The 26,004-nt window shown below is 37.6% G+C and overlaps 2 protein-coding genes across 5 annotated transcripts; both read left to right on the top strand.

Annotated features, from left to right (window-relative positions):
* The first annotated feature begins 1,455 nt into the window (after positions 1–1,455).
* On the top strand, positions 1,456–12,177 carry LOC148896819 (meckelin-like). 4 transcript variants are annotated; one of them, XM_088998218.1, is made up of 28 exons: positions 1,456–1,659; positions 2,207–2,295; positions 2,392–2,482; positions 2,565–2,664; positions 3,240–3,303; positions 3,638–3,709; positions 4,503–4,565; positions 4,640–4,794; positions 4,867–4,975; positions 5,047–5,133; positions 5,743–5,808; positions 5,988–6,141; positions 6,214–6,334; positions 6,428–6,533; positions 7,901–7,957; positions 8,208–8,306; positions 8,797–8,895; positions 8,962–9,048; positions 9,144–9,243; positions 9,353–9,492; positions 9,571–9,711; positions 9,783–9,863; positions 10,563–10,679; positions 10,757–10,873; positions 10,958–11,065; positions 11,525–11,627; positions 11,713–11,855; positions 11,938–12,177. In XM_088998218.1, the coding sequence occupies exons 1-28, from the start codon at positions 1,458–1,460 to the stop codon at positions 12,016–12,018; spliced, it is 2,952 nt and encodes a 983-aa protein (XP_088854344.1). In that variant the 5' UTR covers positions 1,456–1,457; the 3' UTR covers positions 12,019–12,177. The 4 variants fall into 4 exon arrangements, with proteins under 4 accessions (XP_088854344.1, XP_088854343.1, XP_088854345.1 ...); XM_088998221.1 differs by having other exon boundaries at positions 1,636–1,659; positions 2,381–2,482; XM_088998217.1 differs by having other exon boundaries at positions 5,988–6,334.
* A 1,254-nt stretch (positions 12,178–13,431) lies between these two features.
* On the top strand, positions 13,432–25,314 carry pdp1 (pyruvate dehydrogenase phosphatase catalytic subunit 1). Its single transcript, XM_088999037.1, has 9 exons — positions 13,432–13,536; positions 15,690–15,927; positions 16,004–16,171; positions 16,912–17,123; positions 18,730–18,811; positions 18,950–19,044; positions 20,459–20,627; positions 20,697–20,915; positions 23,437–25,314. Exons 2-9 carry the CDS (start codon positions 15,703–15,705, stop codon positions 23,809–23,811), a joined length of 1,545 nt encoding a protein of 514 aa, XP_088855163.1. The 5' UTR covers positions 13,432–13,536; positions 15,690–15,702; the 3' UTR covers positions 23,812–25,314.
* The last annotated feature ends 690 nt before the right edge of the window (positions 25,315–26,004 follow it).

Genomic DNA, 26,004 nt, shown 5'->3' with positions numbered 1-26,004 from the left:
AATAAACACTGGTAAACACCAAGAGTTGTCTTTGTTTGTTGTTGTTCTTCATTACTTTCAATAAACAAATTGTTTGGAGCAGACTACTACCAACAGCAAACATGTATACCAACAACCATTTGTTATTTACTTTTGAGGACAGAGTGGAGTCTTCATCGGAGCTTCCGTTCATGTTTTCAGAATGTCGGAGTCACCAATACAAGCACTTGGAGAATATATTCAAACTTCTGATCTATATATATATATATATATATATTCAAAGGGTCGCCACAGCAAATCAGTGTCCTCCATCTTTAGAGGTTTGATCCGCATGTTTGTTTTGGCCAAGCTTTTACGTCGGATGCCCTTTCTGACACAACCCTCTGTATTTATCCGGGCTTGGGACTGGCACAAGAAGACTTATGTCCCTTTGTGGCTACAGAACAAGCAACTCGCTCGGTAAAAGGCTCCCAAACACAAAATGGTCATCGGCACAGCAACATTCAAAAAAGCAGAAACGCTACTCACCATTTGATGACAATGCTCTGATCTTACCGTGAAATGGGCATCTCTTTCCCTACATTACATCATCATCATAATAATAATCGTCATCATCCATGTAATTTCTAAGCCCCTTTCAAAACTCTTACAGTCACGGGATACGTTTTTTTTTTCCTGTGGGTGACAGCCACACGCTCCAGCGTTCACTCAATCTGGAATAACTCAAATAGATAGAAAGCTATCCAGCTAGCTAATAGATAGACAGCCAGATAGCTAGCTCGGTAGATAGCTAATAGATAGCCAGCTAGCTAATAGACAGCCAGATAGCCAGCTAGCTAGATACAATACCATTAAAAATACATTCAGACTAACTGATGTGAAACAAAAGTTATTTAGTAATTTATCTATTTATGTATCTATTATTGTATTTATGTATGTGTTTGTTTATTTTTTTGTTTGTTTATGCATGTGAATAAAACCTCTGAAGATGGAGGACACTGCTTCGCTGTGGCGACCCCTTGAAGGGAACAGCCGAAAGGAAAAGACGATGTATTTTTTTAAATGTATTTGTTTAGTTGATGTTTTTATTTTATCAGCTCACTGTTTATTTATTGTTTGGTTATGTATTTATTTATTTGTTTATTTAGTTATATATATTTGTATTTACGTATACATTTATTTACATTATTTATTTATTCATTTTATTTTAGCATTCCACTGTTTAGTTTATTTGGTTATGTGTTTATTAATGTACTTATTTATTTACCTGTTTTTATTTATTTAGTCATTTTATTTTAGCATTTCACTATTTATTTATTTATTTATTTATTTATTTATTTATTTATTTATTTATTTATTTATTTATTTAAGTTTTTTTAAGCGTTTCACTGCAATGCGCACATCCGTACGCTTGGTGGCGGTAAACTGTGACAATGTCTGATGTTACTCGCAAACGAAAAAGAAAAATCCATTACACCATGGCGACAGGGACGCTCCCGCTTATTGTTAGCCGCTATAGATTTGTTTTCGTATTAGTTGTCGTGTATTTTAATTCATTTTATTGCCAGCAGTATATAATTCCTTTTCAAGCCCCTTCAGATTGCAGTGCGAAAGAGTTCTTCGACATCTCCAGTTTGTCGTGTGCGAGTTGTGGTGAAAATCAACAACGCAGTGCAGCAGGTTTGTCTCATTTAAATATAGTTGGATAGAAACGCTTAATGGGTTTTGTCTAAGATTCAGCAAATGCTATTATATGGAGTTTGTATAGTTTTGCTGGCAGTAAAGTCCAGAAAGACTTCGCTTTCTCCAGACCACACCTTAACATAATACGAGCGAACAATAAACAATCAAATTGAAGCAGCATTTTATTTTCCATATTTATATCCAATGAAAATGACTAACGTACCTAAAATAGTTTTAAAGATTTTTAAGTACGCTATAACCCCAAAACAGCTTTGCATTATTAAGAAATGTAAGAATATAAGGTGCGATCTTCACTAATATCGTGATGAATTGATTTATTTGTTTTATTTTAAATGTTATTTAGAACCTTTAAGGTTTTAATCAGATCTAGCATGTTAGCACGTCTACCTCACAGTTCTGAATCTTAACTTAGGCAATTTATGAGGACAAACGCTTTAGAAAATGAATTGATGGAATTAATACCAGTCCCTCCCAAACTGTTGTCACCTCATTACCAGAGTTATTAAAAATATATATTTTTCAGGGCTTAATTGCATTTGCCAAAATGGATTCCGGACTGTCACGACTGACCTAACTTCCATTGCTTGTGAGGCCTGTCCAGAAGACAAGCCTGTAAGTGTTGTTCATTGTATTATATTCTTGTTTATCTTACATGAACATGTGTGTCATTTGTCGATATACTTAATGAGTATTCTAGTTTGATTCCAGGCAGTAACTCAAGATGGTTTTGGGTGCACTCGTTGCCCAGGCAGTACTACTGATGGGGGTCAGTGCCAGTGCCCTGCTGGACATATCCTCCGTGAGTGAACTATTTGGTCATGTGAAAAGTACTGGAAATGCACTTTTTTTGACCTTTCTGCTTGTGGTTGTTTTTTTTCCAGTGGAGAGGGATGTTCATGGAAACCTTTTGGATGAGGCCACATGTGAGATGTGTAATGGAAATGGATCCGCTTTCTCCGTCCCAAATAGAAGCGGTGACAGGTATAGGCACACATCTGCCATGATGTTAATGGCCCGTGAGTCACTGAGAGAGTAAACGCTGGCGCGAATGGGTGCCGCTGCTCACCCGCACAAAAAAAAATTACGTGACTGTAAAGTGTCCTTGAGAGTTTTGAAAGGTGCTTATAAATGAAATGATGATGATGATGATGATTATTATTATTATTATTATTATTATTATTACAGTCCAATTTACAATTTTATGAGCCATAAAGATCTGTGTATTTCCCATGAAATGAACAGTCAGACATTAAAAACATTTGCTGTAATGTCTTCTATTTTTGAATTGCATTTGGTGCATAATTTCAGAACACTTGGACTTTAGCTGCAACTTTAATTACCTCGTTAGCGCTCCAAAAAGTTGTTCTTTTTTCATCAAGTTAGATAAAACAATTTTGCACTAGTTAATTTCATAAGTAAGTAGCAGTAGAATCAATCACATTAGATGGATTGTCATGTATTTCATTTATTTATACGTCTTTACTGTATTTTTACTTTTCATCATGCTACGTCGCTGTCTTGTGATGATTTCGATTGTCCTGTTTGTTGTCTTTCAGATGTGAAAGATGTCAGGCTTCTTTCATCAAAAGCTCTTGTGCTTGTAACTCTCCCTCTGTGCTGGTGAGCACGGCACTGCTTACTATTAAACAACATACATGTTTTTTTCGGATTGCCTCTACACTATAGCAAATTGGGTAGCATGTCCGTGTATAATGTCTTTGGTAGTAAGCCTTAAAACTACAGGAAGGCCTAAATGTAATTCCACCACGGTGCCCACCCGAGCAATATTCGAGTTATATGTTGTCATAATAACGTGATTAAAACTAAAACCAAGACTGCACAGAATGGACGAGTATGTGGGAATAAACTCATATATTTGAAAATCTATTTCCACATATGTAAATTATCTATTCAATAGTATTCAATGTGTCCTTATGTCACTTTGGCTTTCCAGACAGGGGGGTTGTGTATCACACCAGGCAGTCTTTCCCCAAATATCAATCCCAGTGTCAACTTTGCTCAGTTGGTGAGTATATTCATGTTGTGTTCATGTACAGACAGACAAGGTGCAAAAATGTCGTGAACTCCAGTGACAGGGTTTTTGTCATTGTCACTTGAATTCCAGGACCCACAGAATATTGAGTTTTAGGACGACATAAACATTCCATTTAGCATAAGAAACCTTAGACTGTCTTCTTTCATCAGAAAAAAAGAGTTAATTCCTAAATTATATGGGTCTGGGGTTATATGAGGTGGAATTGGCGGCAGCTTGACAAAAGAAAAATGCTGGACTCTCGTGGAAGGGAAAAGTATTGCCAGAGATCTGACCAGCGCTTTATCGGCACCCTGCCGCAAGAAAAACCAAAACCTATTTGACCAAAAATATGAGTCTGCGTGTTTTGGGTATTTTAGAGGCTTTCACCCAACATCCGTAATATTGACTCCCTTCCCACCTCAAAACCCACCTGTTTAAACTTGCTTTCAGGGTCTAGTTCAATCTTTTATTATTTATCGTTTTATTCATGGTTTTCTTGTTTTATGTATTGTTGTTTTTATTGTAAAGTGTACTTGGGTGTTCAGAAAGACGCTTGTAAATTAAATTTATTATTATTATTAAATTGCTATTATTATTTAGAAAACTGTTTTAATTCATTGAAGGTGCACTTTTTATATGGAAAAAGTTTGAAAATACACCGTTCATTGGGGGTGTGCTTTATACTCCAAGGCCCCTTATACAACAGAAAATACAGTATTCTTATGAATGTTATTATTATAATTTATTTAGTTATTTATTGCTTTTCTTTCCATCCCACTTGCAGAAATTCAGCATGGTGTCTGCCTGGTTCCTGAAAAATCTCTACTCATCCGCAGCAGCCTGCCTTGTAATTTCACATCTTCTCAAATTCCATCACTCTCTCATCTTTACGCCTCATGTAAACAAATCGTCTTCCGACAGAATTTTTCCAACCTGACGGCGTGCCAGGCCCTCGGCAACATGTGCGTGATGAACATGCACTCCTTCAGTGGCGCCAGCGTTGATGCCTGTGGCCTCTTTAACGCCGTTTTCAGATCCCAGGCCGCCTTTAGCCCCACTCAAGACATCTCCTACTGGTAATCCAAGGCGAAAATTATTAGGTACATTTAAATATCATATTGACCCTGTCAAGCATTTTCATTTTCCAGGAGACATAATCTACCGTGGCTTTACTATGGCAACGAACCAGGATTGGCAAATCGAATCCTTCAAACTGATCCAGTTCCAATTAACTTTGTTTTCAGAGGAAGAAACAAGGTAGAAAGAAGTGAAATCACAACAATATGGGAAATATTTATGTTGATTGGCACATTTTGTTGGTTTGACAGAATACGGAGATTAAGCTGCTTGCTGCCGTTTATAATGTCAGAGGCCTGTTTCTTCGATGGGAAAACATTGGGGGAGCCAATCTGCAGGTAAGACAAATAGATCTTGACTTCCCGCTTGTACTATTTACCGATAGTATTTGATTTCATTTCAGTTTTTTTAATTAAAAAATATGATGCGAAGCACCATTCCTGAATTTCTTCGGGTTTTGGTTTTTCTCGCACGGGGGGTGCTGATAAAGGGTTGGCCGGGACCTCTGGCAATGTTTTTCCCTTCCACAAGGGGACAGCATTTGCCTATTGTACAACCGCTCCATTTCAAACTTGAATAACTCCAGAGCCACATAATTTAGGAATTAACTATTGTTTTCTGAAATAAGATTAAATACAAATTCAAGATTAAATCCAAATTAAATTTCTCTTTTAGTAAACTTTTTCCTGCCTTTAAAAATGTATTTATTCATGTATTTAGTATTTTTTTTATTACTTATTTATTCATTATTAGTCTATGGTTTCTTACTCTGCATTGAATATTTTTGTAGTCCTAAAACTCAATATTCTATGGGTCCTGGAATTTGAGTGAAAATGACAAAAACCCTAGTACTGGAGTTGACACATTTTTGCACATCGTCTGGCAGTGAATGAGTTAATAGAGTGTAAATGTTATAACTGGTTGAATGGTTCCCTTTCTTTTTTTAGATGTGTCCAGAAACACCCATTAAACGGATATCAGCATTCAGTTTTGGCACCGCTTACCAAGAAAGTGTAAGTTTGCCATTGTTCACTTCACAGCTTATGTTTTCAATGCACTAGTACGTATGTGTGTGTGTGTGTGTGTGTGTGTGTGTGTGTGTGTGTGTGTGTGTGTGTGTGTGTGTGTGTGTGTGTGTGTGTGTGTGTGTGTGTGTGTGTGTGTGTGTGTGTGTGTGTGTGTGTGTGGTTAGTGTGACCTTTTAGTCGCAGACCTACTTCGTGCACATCCTGAGCCGCTATTTTACGATGTGTTTCTGGACCTCGGTGGAGAAGAGAGCAGAAAACTTCTCCCCATCCCCACATTGGTTCTTAACCAGCAATATAATGGAAAGTTCATTAACCAAGGTGGGATTTGTTTTTTTAATGTTCTTGTGTTTGATTGTATGTTATGCTTCATGCTTTGCTCTCCGTGTACAGAAAGCATGACAAACTGGTACCTGTCACGCCGTATATTTCTTGTCGACGCGCTGAGCGGCAGGGAGAAATTTGCAAGTGTCCTCCCTAAAGTCATCCGCATTGCCAACTCGGTGAAATTAAGGTGGATATGGCATCACGCTGAAGGCACAGAAATAAATGTTGCAATTTTGTGCACACGTGGTGGAGAGTGACATGCATGTGCAAATTTTTGCAGGTTCCAATTGGTTCCAGGCACACAACAGGGTCAGGTGTTCCCGCCACTGATGAGCGTGGAGTACAAAGATGTCTTGGTCACCGATGTCAACACACAAACCGTGGCTGTGAGTTGCATAAACACACTTTGCTTTCTTTTACATTCTTGCATCATTTGGAGGAATTTCTCATGGACAAATAATTGGCCGAATATGGTAACAAAGTCATTTTTCATGCAAACATTGGTCAATCATTTAAATTAAAAAAGTATAAAACCCTCCTTGAAAAGCTATGTTGTTGTTACGTAAAAGGCGACCAAGGTAAATCGTTTTGAAAAAATAATTTCAACTATAAATGTGACCTATTTAAAAAATATATATCTTCAAGGGGGGATTTAAAACTATAAAGAATAACTAGTTGTACAAGTGCGCATACCCTCTTAAATCTGGTTGTAGGATGGGGCTGTGTTGAGAATAAACCAATAATATTACTTACGATGCTCATTCGGTATGAGACACCATGCACATTCCTCAATAAAAAAAAAAATCATATCTGATTAAATCCAAATTAAATGTATCATTTAGTGTGATTTTTCCAGCCTGTTGAAAAAAAATACGTATTTATTAATGTATGTATATATCTATTTATTTAGTATTTAGTATTTTTGATTTATTATTTATATTTGGGTTGGATTGGATTGGATGTACCTTTATTCGTCTCACAGTGGGGAAATTTACATTTCACAGCAGCAAAGTCATGAAAGGAATAGGAAAGGAAATAAAGAAGTAGAAAAACAAAATACAGGAGCTGTTGGAAAGGTAGCCACTCTCGTGGTGCCATCTTGAAGTAAAAAAAAAAAATATATATATATATATATATATATATATATATATATATATATATATATATATATATATATATATATATATATATATATATATATATATATATATATATATATATATATATATATATGCTGTGAAATGTAAATTTCTCCACTACGAGACTAATAAAGGCAAATCCAATCCAATTATTTATTATTTTTTGTATTTATTCTTTATTTATTTATTTATTTATTTATTTAGTTATTTATTTAGTTATTTGTTTGTTTATTTATTTATTTTATGTTTGCAGTCTGATGCTTTAGCACGAACACTGACTGGTATTTGGAACTGATTATTTCCTTCCACTCAGTCCACCAAGTCATCAGAGGGTATGCACATTTGTGCAACCACAATATCTTCGTGTTTATTTATTTATTTACAGTAAAGTCTTGTTATATCGATATCGGTTATATCGATAGTACCGCTTATTACCATACTATTTCTATGAACGCAAGGAGAAAATTACATGCGCGCAGGGTTGGATATATCGATAGTCCCGGTTATATCGATATTTTTTCGGACTCCCGAGAATATCGATATAACGAGACTTTACTGTATTTATTCATTTACAATTACGCTTTTGCCCTCAATACTGCCCTCTCCTCCTTCAGATGAGCTTTGCCGTGGAGTATGAAATGGATCAGAATGAGGCTCGTCTGAAGACAGACGTCAGTATGAAACCCAAAGGCTTTTTTATTTATTATTATTTAATTTTTTAACTATTCCCCACACAGCCTTGAGACATTTTTGTGTGTGTGTGTGTGTGTGTGTGTGTGTGTGTGTGTGTGTGTGTGTGTGTGTGTGTGTGTGTGTGTGTGTGTGTGTGTGTGTGTGTGTGTGTGTGTGTGTGTGTGTGTGTGTGTGTGTGTGTGTGTGTGTGTGTGTGTGTGTGTGTGTGTGTGTGTGTGTGTAAAACAGACTGCCCTGGGTGTGTTGTCTGGTCTGGCTGTCCTTTTGTCAGTGCTCAAAACAGTCAGCTGGAAGAGGAGGATCGCCTCACCTGTCGTCGATTTGAGGGTTAGTAGTAGTAGTAATAACAATAATAATAATAAATAATAATAATAATAATAATAATAATACAGTTCATTTATAAGCGCCTCTGACTCTCATGGTCACTTTACAGTCATAGTATTAGTTTTTCTGTGGGTGAGCAGCGGCAGCCACACGCGCCAGCGTTCACTCAATCTGGAATAACTCAAATATATAGAAAGCTAGCTGGATAGCTAATAGATAGCTAGCTAGCTAATAGATAGCTAGCTAAATAGTCCGCTAGATAGCTAGCTAGCTAATAGATAGCTAATAAGATAGTCCGCTAGATAGCTAGCCAGCTAGCTAGCTAGCTAATAGATAGCAAATAGATAGCCAGCTAGATTATTATTTTTTACCCTGGCAAGACCGGAAGGGTTCTGTTATTTCATTATCAACATGTAGGCATTTTATAAGGCATAAATGAGGATTTTTCCAATCCGGGTATAAATCTTGACCCTCCACTTTCTCTTAATTTCAGACCATGCTGATGTTTTTCTTGTTTTACGCTGGAGATCTTGCCAATGTTTTCCTTGCCGTCACTGTGGGAACTGGACTTTACTGGCTCATCCTTTATAAGGTGTGCTTCATTTCCTTCTCTTGTAGCACCAGACTTTAGACTAACAAACTTTATTGATGTTTTTAGGCCCAACAGCATGCTTCGGTGTTATTGCCGCTACCTCGTCAAGAGGAGCAGTTTGTGACTTACATCTGTTGTACGTTTGCTCTCAAGGTGAGTCGGTCAAAATATGTGAACAGGAGTAATACTCGTTTTCACCCCTAGAGGATGACATTCTATTACATATCCTATTTTTACGGTGCATCCAGACTGTGCAGTTCCTCCACAAGCTGATTGTGCAGTTATCTGTAGATGTCTTCTTCATTGACTGGGAAAGGCCACGCTGCAAAGCAAGCAGGAATGTCCCAGGTATTATTTAATTGTGGGACGATTCAAGGATTTCTGATTCTGAAAATAGGAGTCACTGTAAGCTTTGTTTACAGTTCTTTGTTGTTCAAATTATGTTCCATTGTTTCAGCCAACGGTCAGCAGAAACGTGAACCCTCTCCTGTTAGCATCTGGAGAACCTACTTTGTGGCTAACGAATGGAACGAGATCCAAACCATCCGCAAGATTCGGCCAACTTTCCAGATCATGGCTGTGCTCTTCTTCCTTGAAGTCAATTTCACTCGACACGTCTAATATTTTTTTTAATTTACATACCTGAGTCAATATCATTTTTTATGATATGTGTAGGTTTTGGATTTCTCAAATTTAGCATTGAGGGACCCCTGGCCTACTCTGCAGCGCCCCTCACAGGGGTACACACCACCCCACAGCCTTATTATGCGCTACGGTCTATCGGCATCACTTTGGATCTGCCTTGGACTTCTGCAGGTTTTCACTTTTATTCCTCGCTACGTGTTGATTAATGCAGTGTTAGCTTTTATTATTATTGATCCACCCAGGTCATTTTCTTCACCGTATTTTACGAGCATTTTGTGGAAGACAAAATCCGCCAGTTTGTGGATCTCTGCTCCATCAGCAACGTGAGTAATTTTGTGTCAAATTGTTTTTTAGTGAGCTGATGAGGAAGCTGCATCACATTTCCAAAAAACGTTAATATCACGTGAATTAACTCATTCCCTGGCATTCCCGATTTTATTCTGGAATTGAAAGTATGACGAAGAGCGCCATTCCCGAATTTGTTCGGGTTTTGGTTTTTCTTGCTGGGGTGCCGATAAAACGTTGACCAGACCTCTGGCTATTTTTTTTCTCTTCCACAAGGGGGCAGCATTTCCCCTTCCCCCCCCATGTTAGCGCTTTGTTACAGCTTCAGCTGATATTAAAGCGCTATGTAAACCAATATGTATGTATTGCAATGTATTTTGGACAGAGGCCCTCATTTCAAGCTCATATAACTCCAGACCTATATCATTTAGGAATTAACTCGTTTTTTTCTGATGATAGAAGAGAGTCTAAGGTTTATGCTGCATTGAATGTTTATGTAGTCGTTAAACTCAAAATTCTGTGGGTCATGGAATTTGAGTGAAAATGACAAAAACCCTGGCACTGGACTGGACACGTTTTTGCACATCGTCTGGCAGTGAATGAGTTAAATACAAAAATCAAATATAGTTTTTTTTTCTGCCCCCGGAATCTTGACATGAGTAGGATAATGTGTCCAAGGATAATTCAAGTTTTTGTCTGTTTGTTAAATTGAACTTGTATTTTTTTTTTCTCTTCAGATTTCCGTGCTTGTCTTACCTCAGCGTTGTTTTGGCTACTACATCCATGGCCGTTCTGTGCACGGCCACGCTGATACAAACATGGAGGAAATGAACAGCAATTTGAGGAGGGAAGCTGTAAGTCCACGCACAAACCCGCTTGAACACACGTTCAATTTGCATTTGTCTCACATGTCATCTTTTCCAATGTGAAGGAGTCACTGTGTGGCCAACGCGGTCTTCTTCCCAACACAGATATGCAGACTTTCCAGGTGGCCCTTTCCACACGGTTGCGCTTGCATTACGACAGGATACGAGACTCTTTCACCAGGGTTTGTGCCTGTCTCTCCACTCAGACTGTTATCAAGCAAAATGTTTGGGTTTTAATATTTCTTTTTATTATTATTGATTTTCAGCGACATGGACCATCAAGGCTCATGGATGCGGCCTCATTCAACCAATCTGACCAAAACATCCGAGCATACCAAACCATGAACCACTTTCTCGGATCTGTCATAGATCACGTTAGTCACCCCCTTAAGCCTCTAAGTGTTATTATTTGTTCTCTTCTATTCATATTTTATGTAGTTGAATTTCCGATTCATTTTTGTCATGATTTGCAAAGTGGTGGACCCCAAAAAAGCAGGCAGGAGGGAGGAGCAGGGCGGATATGCTAAATTGCACTAAATAAAGTCAGCAGGAACAAAATCTCAAACAACAAAAACATCAGAACAAAAAGGTCCAAAGTAGCAAACAAAACCCTGAGTAAACCATAACAAGAAGAAACAAATCTGACAGGGTGAAACAAAGAATGACCCAACACTGAATGGTCATTCCGAGAGTCTGTTTAACTGCCACTGATTAAAACGACCATAACGTGTGCAGCTGCATGCGGGACCCGACAGTGCCACTCGTTGGTCGCAAACCGAAACGTGACAATTTTTAAGACGTCTTCGTTAGTCACCCTGTTATCCTCTCCTTAGGCACACCCGGACATGGACTACATTATAAGAGACAAACTGGCATTGGAGAGGGTCATGGGGATGGAGTTCCTTGAACCGAATGATAAGAGCATCTTTTATAATGGTATCAACTTGCTTTCTGAACATGATGTACGTTTGTGATTGATGATGCACGGATACAAAAAGATAATGACTGTTTGTCACTGCAGATGAAGGACACTCCTTCGGTGATACGCTCTATTATGGAAATGAGGGCACATTGCTGATTTTCGACACGCTCTTCTTCTGCATTGTCGACCTCGCTTCTCAGAACTTTGTACTTGCTGCTGCCCTTACATACTTACAGCAAACGGTTAGTATTTTGTAGGTATGCAGAAGAATAAAGTGTATCACCTTTACTTGATTGTATGAAAACATCTGTTTATTCCAAACAGATCTTTAAAAGAATTCGGAATTCTTTCGGAAGGAGAAACCTGGTCAACAAAACTCTGGTGGATGACAGATTTTTGATATGATTATTTATGTTGTTATACTGTCATTTATGCTTGATTTTTATGTTGCAGTATTTGCAATTCACTTCTACAGATATTTTTACATTCCCATTCCTAGTTGTATTATATATTTTCCTTGTAAATTTATTTTTCTAGATTAAAGCATTTTTACATGAATTTTAATACAGTGTGCTTCTGCTCTTTCATTTTGTGGGCCAGAGGTTGGTGTATGGGCAAAAACGAAAACAACTTTCACACTCACATTGACATTGGACAATTTAGTCTTTGGAGAAGCAAGATGCATATGGCCCATCCAAGGTTTTAATCATGAAAATAAGTTTGGAATGCATTGTATTTTCTACTATGAATAAATATTATGAGCATTGTCATCAAATGGTCAGTATAATTCTGCTTTTTTGAACGTTGCTGTGCCAATGACCATTGTGTGTTTGGGAGCCTTTTACTGAGTATCTTCATCTTTATTACATTCATGGGGTTGCTTGTTCTGTAGCCACAAGGGGACATAAGCCAGTGTCTTCAAGCCCGGATAAATACAGAGGGTTGTGTCAGGAAGGGCATCCGACGTAAAAGCTTGGCCAAAACAAGCATGCAAATCAAACCTCTGAAGATGGAGGACACTGACTTGCTGAGGCGACCCCTTGAAGGGAAAAGCCAAAAGGAAAAGAAGAAGATTGTATTTAATACCACGCTGCTACGACAATAAATATTTATCTACCGGTAATCTGGAAAAAATAACAGGTTAACTGCATTTGTATCAATATTAGATGTTTTTACATGTTTGAAATTGTCACTCAATATTATCAAAGTTAAGGTAGAACGTTTGAGGGAACGATTGCTAGTTTTTTTCCCCCGGAAAATCGTTGCCTCCTCCCTAATATAGTCAAAAACGCGCCATAACACGACAATGGTACAATAATTCCTGTGACACGTTTAACACAATAATGTGATACGTTTCGCGTCCTTCAGTGCATGAAGTTTAATGACGGATGACATTTGTTTCATATGTGGTCTTGATTAAATGTTCGATCTACACTTCCCAAATTATCAAACGTCATTTGATAATGCTATCGGGGAGTTGCACAAAGGTTTGGTAATTTTCCATATTAAAAATAAGGCATACTTTTGCCGAAGTCTGTCATTTATTTATTTATTTATTTATTTATTTATTTATTTATTTATTTGCAGTATGTATGTATTTATTTATAATTTATAATGCAGGTTCAGTGTTTGTACTTTTGTACTTCACCATCAAATAGTCAGTGACTACTTTTACCACTTGGTTGTATGAGTGTTAAATACAGTATGTGAAATGACAATGACCATTCGTCCTTTTATACGTATTATTTTGAAAGTCATAATTTTCCTGTGGGTAGTCCACCGGTGTTCCCCTTAGAGCTTAGCCAATCAGCGTCCACTTTGCGGTGGGGCGCTGGTAGACTTGCAGGACGCCTGCCTGGTTGGCAGCGAGTGCTTGGGCTCGAGCCATGAGCTATAGGAACGTCTCTCCACTCAAGAGTACAGGTGGGTGGCGTTACTTTAGCTAGAGAACCATCCGAATCTGACAAGTTTCGCTTTTTGAGTCACTTCGACACAGTTCCCCTGTAAATCGTAGTTGAGGTTGTGGGTGTAACCTCGTTTAGCATTGGGCAACTCTGCCCTGTTAGCCGACTCATTTGCAAGCCAATTGATTACTTAACCTTCTTGGCTTTAAAAACTCTTAAGACATGTATATAATCGCGCGTTTTTATTTTCATGATAACTGGTGTAGTTGCCCCCCCCCCCCTCTTTCGGCTAGCTCGCTAATGTAATGTAATGTGATGTCAACAAATAAAGCAACTTTGCCACAGTTACTTGCTCCCAGAGACTCACTTTTCGTCTTGTGTTTATGGAGGACACAGAGCCCGGGTCCTCCGTCGAGGTGTATTATTACTATTAGGAACGCAGCATCTGCAGGCTTGGACATACCTTTGATTATGTAACATGGAACTAGCATCCGTAACATAAGCCAACCATGAGCGCATCAAAAATTTCTCACCGCCCAAACCTTAAACTGACGCTATTTTCAGCAGAGCTGCTGGCATATACTGTAATTGCTTGCAACTCCAACCATGTATTTTGTTTTCAAGATGAAATAGACGTAACATGCTCGCAACCGAATCATTTATAATCAAAAAAATAGTTGGATCGAATACGTCTGTGGAAGCTCTCAGTCCTACAGGAGTGGTCCATCGATGAGAAGGTTTCTTCAGCCGTCATCTGTACTTTTTGAAGGTTTCAGACCTTTCGCCTCCTATCCAAGAGGCTTCCTCAGCGAACTAAAGTCTGACTGGTCGTATCGGCCCTATTTATATATCCCTAATGTGCGGACATGGCGGCGCCGGACACAGCTATGATAGGTCCCTACTCTCAGGTTGGGGGGAGCAGAGGAGCACTCCCTGTGGCCCCACTGATTGTTCCTACATTCCTGACTAACGACTGGCCTATTTGCCCCACTCCTACCAGTATCACCTTATCAGCATTACGAATGTTGCCTAACCTGTTTTGCCTAAGCAAGCTATTGTATGAACGATCCAAATTGAACCTCACCCCACCAGACCAGTTTAATGAAGGATTTTGTTGTTTTATGAGAATCGCTTCTTTTACCCCCCTTTCAAACCAAATGAGTGTCGTCAAATGAGTGGTTGCTAGCTTTTAGGTGCAAATGTACTGCCGATTGAGGCCCACTAGTATTATCCCTGCGATGTTGATAAAGTATTTTTTTGAGAATTTGTTGAGTCTCCCCAATCTTTACAATTTTCATTCTTACAATGTATTGAATAAACTACATTACTTTGTTTTTCATTTGGTAGCCTATCTTTTGGATGCACTAATTTTTGCCTTAACGTGTTTATCGGTTTGAAATAAGTAGGAATTTTGTGTTGCCAATGGACTCTTTGTAATTTTTCAGAAACTCCTGCAATGTAAGGTACTGATACTCCTCTCCTTTTTGTATCTTGAGAATTTTTGGTTTCATTCCCTATTCTTTCTTTCTGACATTTGTTGAATGACCACTGAGGGTACCCACAGTTAGTGAGTGCTCTCCTGATATGTTTTGACTCCTTTTCTCTACCTTCAACGCTAGTTGGTATTAATTTAGCCCTATGTTGGAGGGTTCTGATAACTCCTAGTTTGTGTTGTAAAGGGTGGTTAGAGTTCTGTTTTTAGCGCTCTGTCCTCTTTTATAATTACTTTACAATCCAAGAAGGCTAGTTGGTTCTCTTTCTCACCATAGTTGGACCGAATGTGTTGATTTTTGTTGGGATTTGATCCACAAGATCTCATTTGATTATTCAGGTATACTTAATGTCCTGTTTGTAGTAGTCACTCCTGTGTTTGACATTCCTTTTAGCTAAGTGCAAATGGTTTTTCAGGTTGCTCTGTAACGATCTTTGTTTTCTTGGCCCTCATCAAGTAGACGTTTTCATGTATGATATGTATTTTTCTGCAAGCCATCTGCCCATCTGTTAAACACAAGTCTTCACGTCACTTTGCACATTATTCATCTTGGTTCATTGTATTCTACATTTTATCCATTTGCACTGTAAATCAATATCCTCTCAGTTTTATACAATTTATCTTGAACAGAAAATATAGTTCTATACACCTCACAAATGGAAATAACTGTGCGTCTGCAGTGCTCTGCCTGCCATGCCCGTGATGTCACAGCTGTTCAGGGGCTTGCCTCGGGTGAAAGTGTTGTCCTCCAATGTGTTACCATGCCAGCCCCAAATGCTGTCATCCGCCTCGTGGCGACCTAATCACATGAGTCAACCCCCTCCAAGATGTTACCAGACCACCTCCTCACTTCACAGCTACATCCTCACTCCACCTCAAGTTAACTCCATACTCAAAGCCAACGAGTACAGCTTTAAGGTTAGCTGGTAAATGCCTCCGCGCCGTCTTTGTATTCAATACTTGCTGTAATTTGAACGTGCGTTGGTGTTTGTAGGTTCCTGAGTTTGATGGCAAGAACCTGTCATCCGTGATGGGCTTTGACAGCAATCAGTTGCCAGCAAACGCTCCGATCGAAGACCGCCGGAGTGCTGCGACATGTCTGCAGACCAGAGGAATGCTCTTGGGTGTGTTTGATGGCCACGCTGGATGTGCTTGTGCGCAGGTAGAATGCAACTATTGATCAAGATATTGTAACACAATCGCCACAGTGCATGGCTAAAGTATTCACAGCAATTTACTTTCATTCACATTTTATTTTGAAGCTTAAAAAAAATCGAAGGCGGCAAACACTGAGATAGGTTCCAAAGTCATGATAGCTAATAAAAACTAATGAACTAAAACAGATCAAGAAAAAATTGTAGGTAAAATTAAATATAAATACAAGTGTTTTATTAAAACAAAGAGAGAGAGAATTGAAACACCATCAAATTTACTCTATCCCGAGCGAAAATGTCCTTTATTTTCTCATTTTAGTTTAGTTTCTCATTTTAGCTCATACATGCGCTTCTGTATTGGATTGGATTAGACTTTATTAGACTTTATTAGTCTCGCAGCGGAAAAATTTACATTTCACAGCAGCAAAATGATAAAAGGAAGAAGTAGAAAAACTAAATACAGGAGCTGCTGGAAAGGCAGCCACTCTCGCGGCGCCATCTTGAAGTCATTTTTTTAAATCTCTTTTTATTATCCGGCGTTACCTAACATATCTGACATGAAACCGCTCTATAGAGAACAAAAGGTTTGGGACCGCTGATGTAAAAGAATAGGAACACTGTAAATAGTTTCCACAAGCACTGTAATAAGTGAAGCACTGTTGATGGTTTCCAGAACTCCGATCGCCAGCGCTTACGTACTATTATGTCAGGTTTCAACTTTGACAAAATGATCCTTCCTCCTCCCCAGGCGCTCAGCGAGAGGCTCTTTTACTACATTGCCGTGTCCCTGCTCCCGCACGACACGCTTTGCGAACTGGAGGCCGCGGTGGAGGCGGGACGGGCACTCAGTCCCATCCTGCAGTGGCAAAAGCACCCCAACGACTACTTCAGCAGGGAGGCTCAGACGCTCTACTTCAACAGCCTTCGCACCTACTGGCAGGAACTCATCGATCTCACCAAGTAAGATCTGCGCAAAGAAGACATTTTCAAATAGATTAATAGATGACTTTCCAGGACACAAATTATAAGCGACGGAAAATCTTACAGTGGACTCCTACTATTTATTTTTAAAGGACAAAGGAGCACGCTGTAAAATTGACACCCGTTGATATTCTTTGTTCAGAATGAATTACAATGAATGAACAATTTCATTGAGAGAACTGTGCAATATTATTTTAGGAACATGTCGATTCTGATACCATATTTTAATATTGGTCGTGATGGTGGGACTTGGGGCGGACTATATGTGTAGAGAGTGAGGAGAAATAGGGGAAGAGAGAGAAAGAGAGACAGAGACAGAGTGTGACAGAGACAGACAGAAACAGACAGTGAGACAGAGAGAGTGACAGATACAGAGAGAGAGAGACAGAGACAGAGAGAGACAAACAGAGGGACACAGCGAAAGAGAGATTTTTTTTTTGAGAAAATGCTTTTTTGGCAAAGTATTGACTGAAATGAATTCATAAATGAATTCATTTGAACAAACAATACTTGTGTTTTACTTTTTAAATGGCGAAAAGTTACAAACGCAAGCAATGACATCCGAAGATCTATTTATGCTCACGCACCACTTATAGTATTGTTTGTTCAAATGAATTCATTAATGAATTCATTTCAGTCAATACTTTGCCAAAAAAAGCATTTTCTCAAAAAAAAATCTCTCTTTCTCTGTGTCCCCTTAAAGGACCACCGACGTCTCCGGACAAGTTGTGTCCATAATTTGTAAAATGACTTCTACCGAGCGTATTTTACAAAGATTCCACCGCATATAGCTATATTTTACATTTTAAGACTCGCACTGAATTTTCCGGAAGTCTTGTTTTTGAGTTGGTGACGAGTCCGTACGTGATGTCACTGAAGGAACACCCCTGACCGAAAAAAAGGACACATTGTCCTCCCATCACGTCAATGTATTTTGCTGTACTTGTTTGGTCTGAAGACCTTGTGTTGCACCCAAAAGCCGCCAGAAGAGGGCGTCCAAGCTCCATATAAGGAATTTATCAGCCTGTGGAAATGGGCTGATTAAATCCTCACAGGGAGCTTGGTCGCCATTTTCTGGCTCTTTTCTGGGACGCTACATTGCAGTCCAGATGCCTCAAAATGACACGGAAGGACTTCTTTAATCAATTGCAAACATATATGCTTTCCTCTTCAGAACTATTTGAATCATATTCATAACTGGATGTGTAACAAAAAAGCATATTCTCGGAATCTGAAGCCATTGTTTTGATTCTCCAGCAATGCAAGACGTCTTGGCGTGACGTCACGAACTGGAAGCGGGACTTTCTGAAAATGCCCAATTCGCAGCTCAATTTTTTGCGGATTTTGGACACTTTAAGTCATTTTTCTTGGTGTTTTGCATTTGACTAAAAATATCATACTGCGTGTTTTGGGTGTTTTAGATGCTATAAAACGTTTTTCTGATGTCAGTTAAGAAACAAAAAAGTGACGTCAGTTGTCCTTTAACTCATTTTTTTCCTCCATTTTGAGTTTTGTTTTATATTCCTGAGTAAAAATAGTTTGTCCACCAAATCGCGTATTCCCTGATTGCCCTTTCTGTTTCCAGCCCAGGTGACGTCCCCGACACCAGAGAGGCCCTCATGAACGCCTTCAAGAGGCTGGACAATGACATTTCTTTGGAGGCTCAGGTGCTTGCACACATTATCCTATTCCATTTTTATTTCCCCCAAACAACTTCTATTTGAAAGTACATCTTAACCCGATAACACAAAAACGTTGTCCACTGTCGTGACCTGAAAGGGTTAAATTCCCGGTTGCTCTTGCAGGTTGGAGACCCCAATGCTTTCCTGCACTACTGGGTTCTGAGAGTTGCCTTCTCTGGAGCGACGGCGTGCGTGGCTCACATCGATGGAGCTGACCTGTAAGAATAATCACTCACCACAAAACACATAGCAAAACATTTTTTTGTTTGTTTGTTGGGCTCACTGACTGGTAAATTTTTTTTTTTTTCTCAGGCGGAATAAAACATATTACATATGAAAATATAAACAGCATAGTTACATCTAAGGATGTCCTGAACCTTTTTCTTTCAAAGGCCACCATACAGAAAAAAAGAGACGTTATAAAACATGGTCGCTAAAAATTGCAGTTTTTTTTACCACATGGGTGTCAAAGTCAAGGCCCGGGGGCCAAATCAGGCCCACCACACCATTTGTTGGGCCCATTTTATGCTTGCTCAAGTCCGAACTAAAATTTCAAATTGTTGTATGTAAACCACTATAACAGTCATTATTTTTGACTTGTGATTTGTAAACTTGTCATTAATCAATTTGTTGTGCGCTCTGTTTCTAATATCTCGAGGAGATGAAACATTCTAATGGCTTCCCCAAATTCATAACGGCCCTCGACAACAATGTGGCCCACGTCAAAAAAATTGATTGGATTGGATTAGCCTTTATTAGTCTCAGTGGAGAATTTTACATTTTACAGCAGCAAAGTTATGGAAGGAAGAGGAAAGGAAAGGAAAGGAAGAAATAGAAAAACAAAACACAGGAGCTGGTGTAAAGGCAGCCACTCTAGCGGCGCCATCTTGAAGTCAAAACAACAACAATAACAAAATAATATTACAATACAAAGACACAATACCCTCTTTGTTGTATGAAGCAGTTCTAGATGAAAGAGGAGATGACTAAAGCGTCCTTTTCAACAATGCATCAGAAACATCATGGTGAAATGTGCACGTCTGCTACAAGTGTGAATAGTGTGACCCAGCCAATAGGTTTTAAACACCTTTAAATTTACCGAAAAATGCACTTCTATAAATAAGCTGTAATTTTTTTAACTCATTCGCTGCTATTCCCGAATTTATTCTGGATTCTAGATGAAAGAGAGGATCAAAGCATCCTTTTCACCAGTGGATAAGTGATGCCAAGGTGAAATGTGCATGTATGTTAAAAGATAAATGTTGAAAGCAACCACGAAGCTGTAGCATCCATTGACAAAAACAGATTATGTCACATCTACTGTCCCATGTAAATCCGCTTCAATTCCAAGCTGCGACAGTTCCACATATGCATCAACGCTCCTTTCTTCTCATGGCGGGTTCCTCAAGCCATGCATCCATCCATCCAGTGTTCATTTTAAATATGTTATTTTATTTTTGACATCGAGGTATGTGTTTCAGCATAGCATCCCCCCAAAAAAAGTGTAGAATTTGATCTGGTAATGTGAACACTTTTTATCGATCAATCAATCTGATATATTAAATCCACGGATCTGTTAGCATTTGAAGGGATGTTAGCAGTGACATATAATAACGCTTTCTTCTCCTAAAGGTATATAGCCAATGCAGGAGATGCTCGAGCGGTGCTTGGGGTGCAGGAGGAGGACGGTTCCTTTAGCGCTCACACACTCTCTAATGACCACTGTGCCCAGAACGAGGACGAGGTGGCTCGGATTCGTGAAGAACACCCGCCATCGGAGAGGAAGACGGTTATACGACAGGTATAAGTTCCTCCGACTTAGCGTTAATTGTGTTGAATGGCCGCCCGGCTCATTGCGTTTCCCACTCAGGACCGTTTATTGGGCCTCCTCATGCCCTTCCGAGCGTTCGGCGACGTCAAGTTCAAGTGGAGCATCGAGCTGCAGAAGCGAGTTCTGGAATCTGGGCCCGATCAGCTACATGAAAATGAGCACACTAAGTTCATACCGCCCAACTACCACACGCCTCCTTACCTGACGGCCGAGCCCGAGATTACGTACCACCGACTCAGACCGCAGGATCGCTTCTTGGTGAGACACATGCCTGTCAATTGATACGTTTTCCCCATATAATGTATAATATATAATAATGTACGGCGTACTACAACTTATATACGGGGGGGAAAAAAACTATGAATCGTTCTCGCTACTATTGTCACGGCAAACCAGCAGAAGTAATAATCCTCAATCGTATGTACTATATATATTTTTTATCGCAGCGTAGGTAGGATTGATAAAAGCATACCGCGCACATGCGCGGTATGCTATATGCATTTCTGATTGGGTTAGCCGTTTTTTTTAATCATTTCAAATAAGGCACGGCGTACTACAACTTTTATACGGGAATTGTCATCATTTATATGGGCAGCTATTAGTCAAGGTTAGCAATGATAATAAATCATATAAATAATCATACATACAAATAATACACATAATCTTACAATAATAATCATACAATAATATACAATAATACAATAATCATACAATCATATGATCATACAATAATATACAATCATACAATTATAATCATACAATAATAATCATACAATAATAATAAATAATCCTACAAATAATTAGCCAAGGTTGACAATAATAATAAAAAAATCATACAAATAATCGTACAATAATAATCTTACAATAATAATCATTCAATAATATACAATAATCATACATTCATATGATCATACAATCATATAATATACCATCATACAATAATCATAATAAATCATACAAATAAGCATACAATAATAATCTTACAATAATAATCATACAATAATCATACAATTATATGATCATACAATCATACAATAATATACAATCATACAACAATAATCATACAATAATAATCTTACAATAATAATCATTCCATAATATACAATAATCATACATTCATATGATCATACAATCATATAATATACCATCATACAATAATCATAATAAATCATACAAATAAGCATACAATAATAATCTTACAATAATAATCATACAATAATCATACATTCATATGATCATGCAATCATATAATATACCATCATACAATAATCATAATAAATCATACAAATAAGCATACAATAATAATCTTACAATAATAATCATACAATAATCATACAATTATATGATCATACAATCATACAATAATATACAATCATACAACAATAATCATACAATAATAATAAATAATCCTACAAATAATTAGCCATGGTTGACAACAATAATACATCATACAAATAATCATACAATAATAATATTACAATAATAATCATACAATAATAGTCATTCAATGATATACAATAAACATACAATCATACAATCATATGATCATGTGATCATACAATAATAATTATACCAGAATAATCATACAATAATAACAATAAATCATACAAATAATCATACAACACAATAATCATACATTTATACAATCATACAATAATATAAAATCATACAATAATAATCATACACTAATAATAATAAATCATGCAAATAAGCATACAATAATAATCTTACAATAATAATCATACAATAATCATACAATTATATGATCATACAATCATATACAATCATACAATATACAATAGTCATACAATTATACAATCGTACAACAATAATCATACAATAATAATTAATCCTACAAATAATTAGCCAAGGTTGACAACAATAATAAATTATACAATAATAATCATTCAATAATATACAATAATCATACAATCGTATGATCATACAATCATACCATAAATATATCAATAATAAATAATACCATAACAATAAATCATACAAATAATCATACAATCCAAATCCAATCCAATACAGTCATACAATAATATACAATCATACAATAATAATCATACACTAATAATAAATCATACAAATAAGCATACAATAATAATCATACAATGATAATAAATAATCATACAAATAATTAGCCAAGGTTGGCAATAATAATAAATCATACAAATAATACACTAAGCCGAGAGCCTTCATACACAAAGAATTCCGTCAAAATCAAGCATCCTAAATATATGCAGCCACATTTTTTTGGGGTGCATATGGGGGGGGGTGGTTAAAAAAAGACGGTCTGCCTGTCAATACCACTCCAGTCCTATTGGTGGCGGTATTTCACTTTCGAAAATGGGAACCAGCCTTGTTGATAGGTAAACCTGCTTGGTTCTTGTCTCACTTAGTCCCACTGCAAATGAATTTACTGGTGAAAAGGGGAATGTTTCATACCCTTACAGTAATAATCACTAATCATCGGAATTACTGTATTTTCCGGTATATAAGACGCACCCAAAAGCCTTGATTTTCTTCAAAAGATGACCTTTTACGCAGATGCGCCTTATGTGTAAAGTCATATTGAGCCACAACAGGTCTTGCAACTATTGCCAGCCGCCACCGTCTCCATTTGCCCCGATGGAAGAAGTCGTGCATAACCCCTGCCTCTACTGCCGCGCCTTATAATGTGGTGTGCCTTATATTTGGAAATCTTTTATATATTCATACATTATATTTGGAAAACATTTTAAAGTCATTGAAGGTTCCCGGTCTGCCTCCACAGGTGATCGGCTCCGATGGCCTCTGGGAGACTCTGCACAGACAGGAAGTCATCCGCATCGTCGGCGAGTATTTGAGCGGCGTGCACCAGCAGCAGCCGCTCACCGTGGGGGGCTACAAGGTCACCCTGGGACAGATGCAGGGACTGCTGGAGGAACGCAAGGCCCGCGTGTCGTCGGACTTTGAGGACCAAAACGCAGCCACCCACTTGATGCGCCACGCCGTGGGCAACAATGAATTTGGCACGGTGGACCACGAGAGGCTCTCCAAGATGCTTTCGCTGCCCGAGGAGCTGGCCCGCATGTACCGCGACGACATCACAATCATCGTCTCCCAGTTCAACCCTCACGTAATCGGAGCGCGGCGGCACCAAGAGTAAACCTACACTTACACTCCTGTTCATATACTTGAGTTTATTATTTGTAGGAAAAATATTTGGACGCAGGAAAAAAGATGCAGTTTTGTGGTTGCCCAGCAGAATGTATTTGTGGATGATTTTGCGAGACTGACAACACACGCGCGCACACACACACACACACACACACACACACACACACACACACACACACACACACACACACACACACACACACACACACTATATTCTATGTGCATTGACAACGTAGCAATTTTATTTTGTGCCAAAAGATCCTGAGTTCAAAGTATCTTTTCCAGTTGGGAAAAGAAATTCCAAAGAGCAGAATTGACGGATTAAAAAAAAAATAATAATAATAAAATGTAAAAGTGTAGGGATGCACTAACATCAACATTTCTTGCTAAAACCAATAATGACAAACCCGTAGCTGAAAACCGAATAATTCTTCTTTTTCTTTTTTTTTCTTCTTCTTCTTCTTCTTCTTCTTCTTCTTCTTCTTCTTCTTCTTCTTCTTCTTCTTCTTCTTCTTCTTCTTCTTATGCGTTTTATTATTATTTGTCTTTTCTGTTATCTTTTTATTATTATTATTATTATTATTATTATTATTATTATTATTATTCCTGTATATTATAATAATAATAATTATTATTATTCCTATGTAATGATAATACCAATTATAATTGTATAATTATTATTTTTAAATAATTATTTTTATTTCCATATAATAATAATAATTCTTCTTCTTCTTCATCTTCTTCTTCTTCTTATTATTATATAATTATAATTATTGTTCCCGAGTAGTAATAATAATATAATTATTGTATAATAATAATTATTATTATTGTATTTATTGTTATTTTATTTATTATTTTATGTATTATTATTATTATTATTATTATTATTATACATTCAATATAGAAGGCGGAAGTAGTCGCCGAAAACATGTCACATGTCAGCTAATTGAACACCTACACTGTCTGTAAGTAAAGAATCTGCTTAATATTCAATATAGAAGCGCCTTTAAAATGCTAGAAAAATATTTATGTAATGTGTTTTTGTGTAAAATATCAAGATTTATGGGATTAAGGGAGGAAAAAAAATCACCCAAAACTTTTTGAAGAGCATTTGCCATCTCGAGATTTGTGGTACTTTGACCAAGTAACCATTTTGGCTGAATTTTCATTGGCTCAAAGAGTTAATAAACTCTTGTTACACAAAAAAATGTTATGATTCAGAAAAAAATGTCTCTTTTCCCTTGTTTTTGATGCAAATCTGACAATTTATTTTGTGTCGCACCATAAGCATCGCTAGCAACGCTCTGGACTGTTACTGTCATCTATCGCATTTATGTTTTGCTTCATTTTGCTTCATTTCTAAACGGCAGTCGAGCGCTCGAATATTTATTCCACGTTACATTACGAGTGATTGTCTTGTCTTTGGTGTTTCTATAATATATCAAATTGGGTCCCATTTTGTAGATGGCTTAATAAATAGTTACAAAAATAATCTTCCTGTGTTTTTTATTCTTGCCGATTACGCCCTCTACAGATGTAAAACTGCACCAACATGTGAGTCTATTTCTAAAAGAAAATATAATCTATTCAAAATAGCAAATCATTCTCTTGAAAACACTTTTCAATGTGAATAATTATCTTTTCTCAACAGTTCGGGCTGAAGACTGCCTGTAATTCTTTTGGGTGCGCGCTTGTTTGTGATGAAAAAGAATATGTGACCTCATTTCTTCCAGGTGAGTTCTCATTTTGTTGTCTGGATGTGGGTATCGCCATAGCAACTGTTTTGTTGATAATTAAAATGAAGTCAGTCGGTCATACTTCCTCCGTAGCGTGTTTGTGAAAATAGGTCATGTCAGTGAGGGGAGGACATTGATTCATTTGTTAAATTGTATAATACTCCCCCACTCGTGGAAGCAGCATTAATTCACATCTTGCTGAAATCAATATGTTACATATATATCTACCAAAAAAAAAAAACACTGAAAAATGGGCAATTTGTGCTAATTTTTTGTTGAAACTGGATTACCTTGGAACACATTAATGCCGTAATTTACAAATTTAATCCCTTCCAAAAATCGTCTCTCAAATAATCTTAATAAAGGTTATCTCATTTTAGCTATCCAAATTTAAATTAATGGAAATGCCATTAGTCTGATTCAACAGCACAATAAATAAATAACTG

This window comes from Hippocampus bargibanti, linkage group LG06, assembly GCF_051943395.1.
Source record: "Hippocampus bargibanti isolate YZ-2025 linkage group LG06, ASM5194339v1, whole genome shotgun sequence".
Taxonomy (NCBI): domain Eukaryota; kingdom Metazoa; phylum Chordata; class Actinopteri; order Syngnathiformes; family Syngnathidae; genus Hippocampus; species Hippocampus bargibanti.
Note: the sequence above shows the minus strand (reverse complement) of the source record. Positions and strands in the feature narration are given on the sequence as shown.

What these genes read in the sequence shown, in the direction of transcription:
- LOC148896819 (XM_088998217.1), top strand. Translation starts at nt 1,458, where the DNA reads ATGGCGACAGGGACGCTCCCGCTTATTGTTAGCCGCTATAGATTTGTT. An exon ending in CCTGTCCAGAAGACAAGCCT is followed by an intron (nt 2,296 to 2,391) that starts GTAAGTGTTGTT and finishes GTTTGATTCCAG; the next exon opens with GCAGTAACTCAAGATGGTTT. An exon ending in AGCAAGCAGGAATGTCCCAG is followed by an intron (nt 9,244 to 9,352) that starts GTATTATTTAAT and finishes CCATTGTTTCAG; the next exon opens with CCAACGGTCAGCAGAAACGT.
- pdp1 (XM_088999037.1), top strand. Translation starts at nt 15,703, where the DNA reads ATGCCCGTGATGTCACAGCTGTTCAGGGGCTTGCCTCGGGTGAAAGTG. An exon ending in CCAACGAGTACAGCTTTAAG is followed by an intron (nt 15,928 to 16,003) that starts GTTAGCTGGTAA and finishes TGGTGTTTGTAG; the next exon opens with GTTCCTGAGTTTGATGGCAA. An exon ending in GGAAGACGGTTATACGACAG is followed by an intron (nt 20,628 to 20,696) that starts GTATAAGTTCCT and finishes TTTCCCACTCAG; the next exon opens with GACCGTTTATTGGGCCTCCT.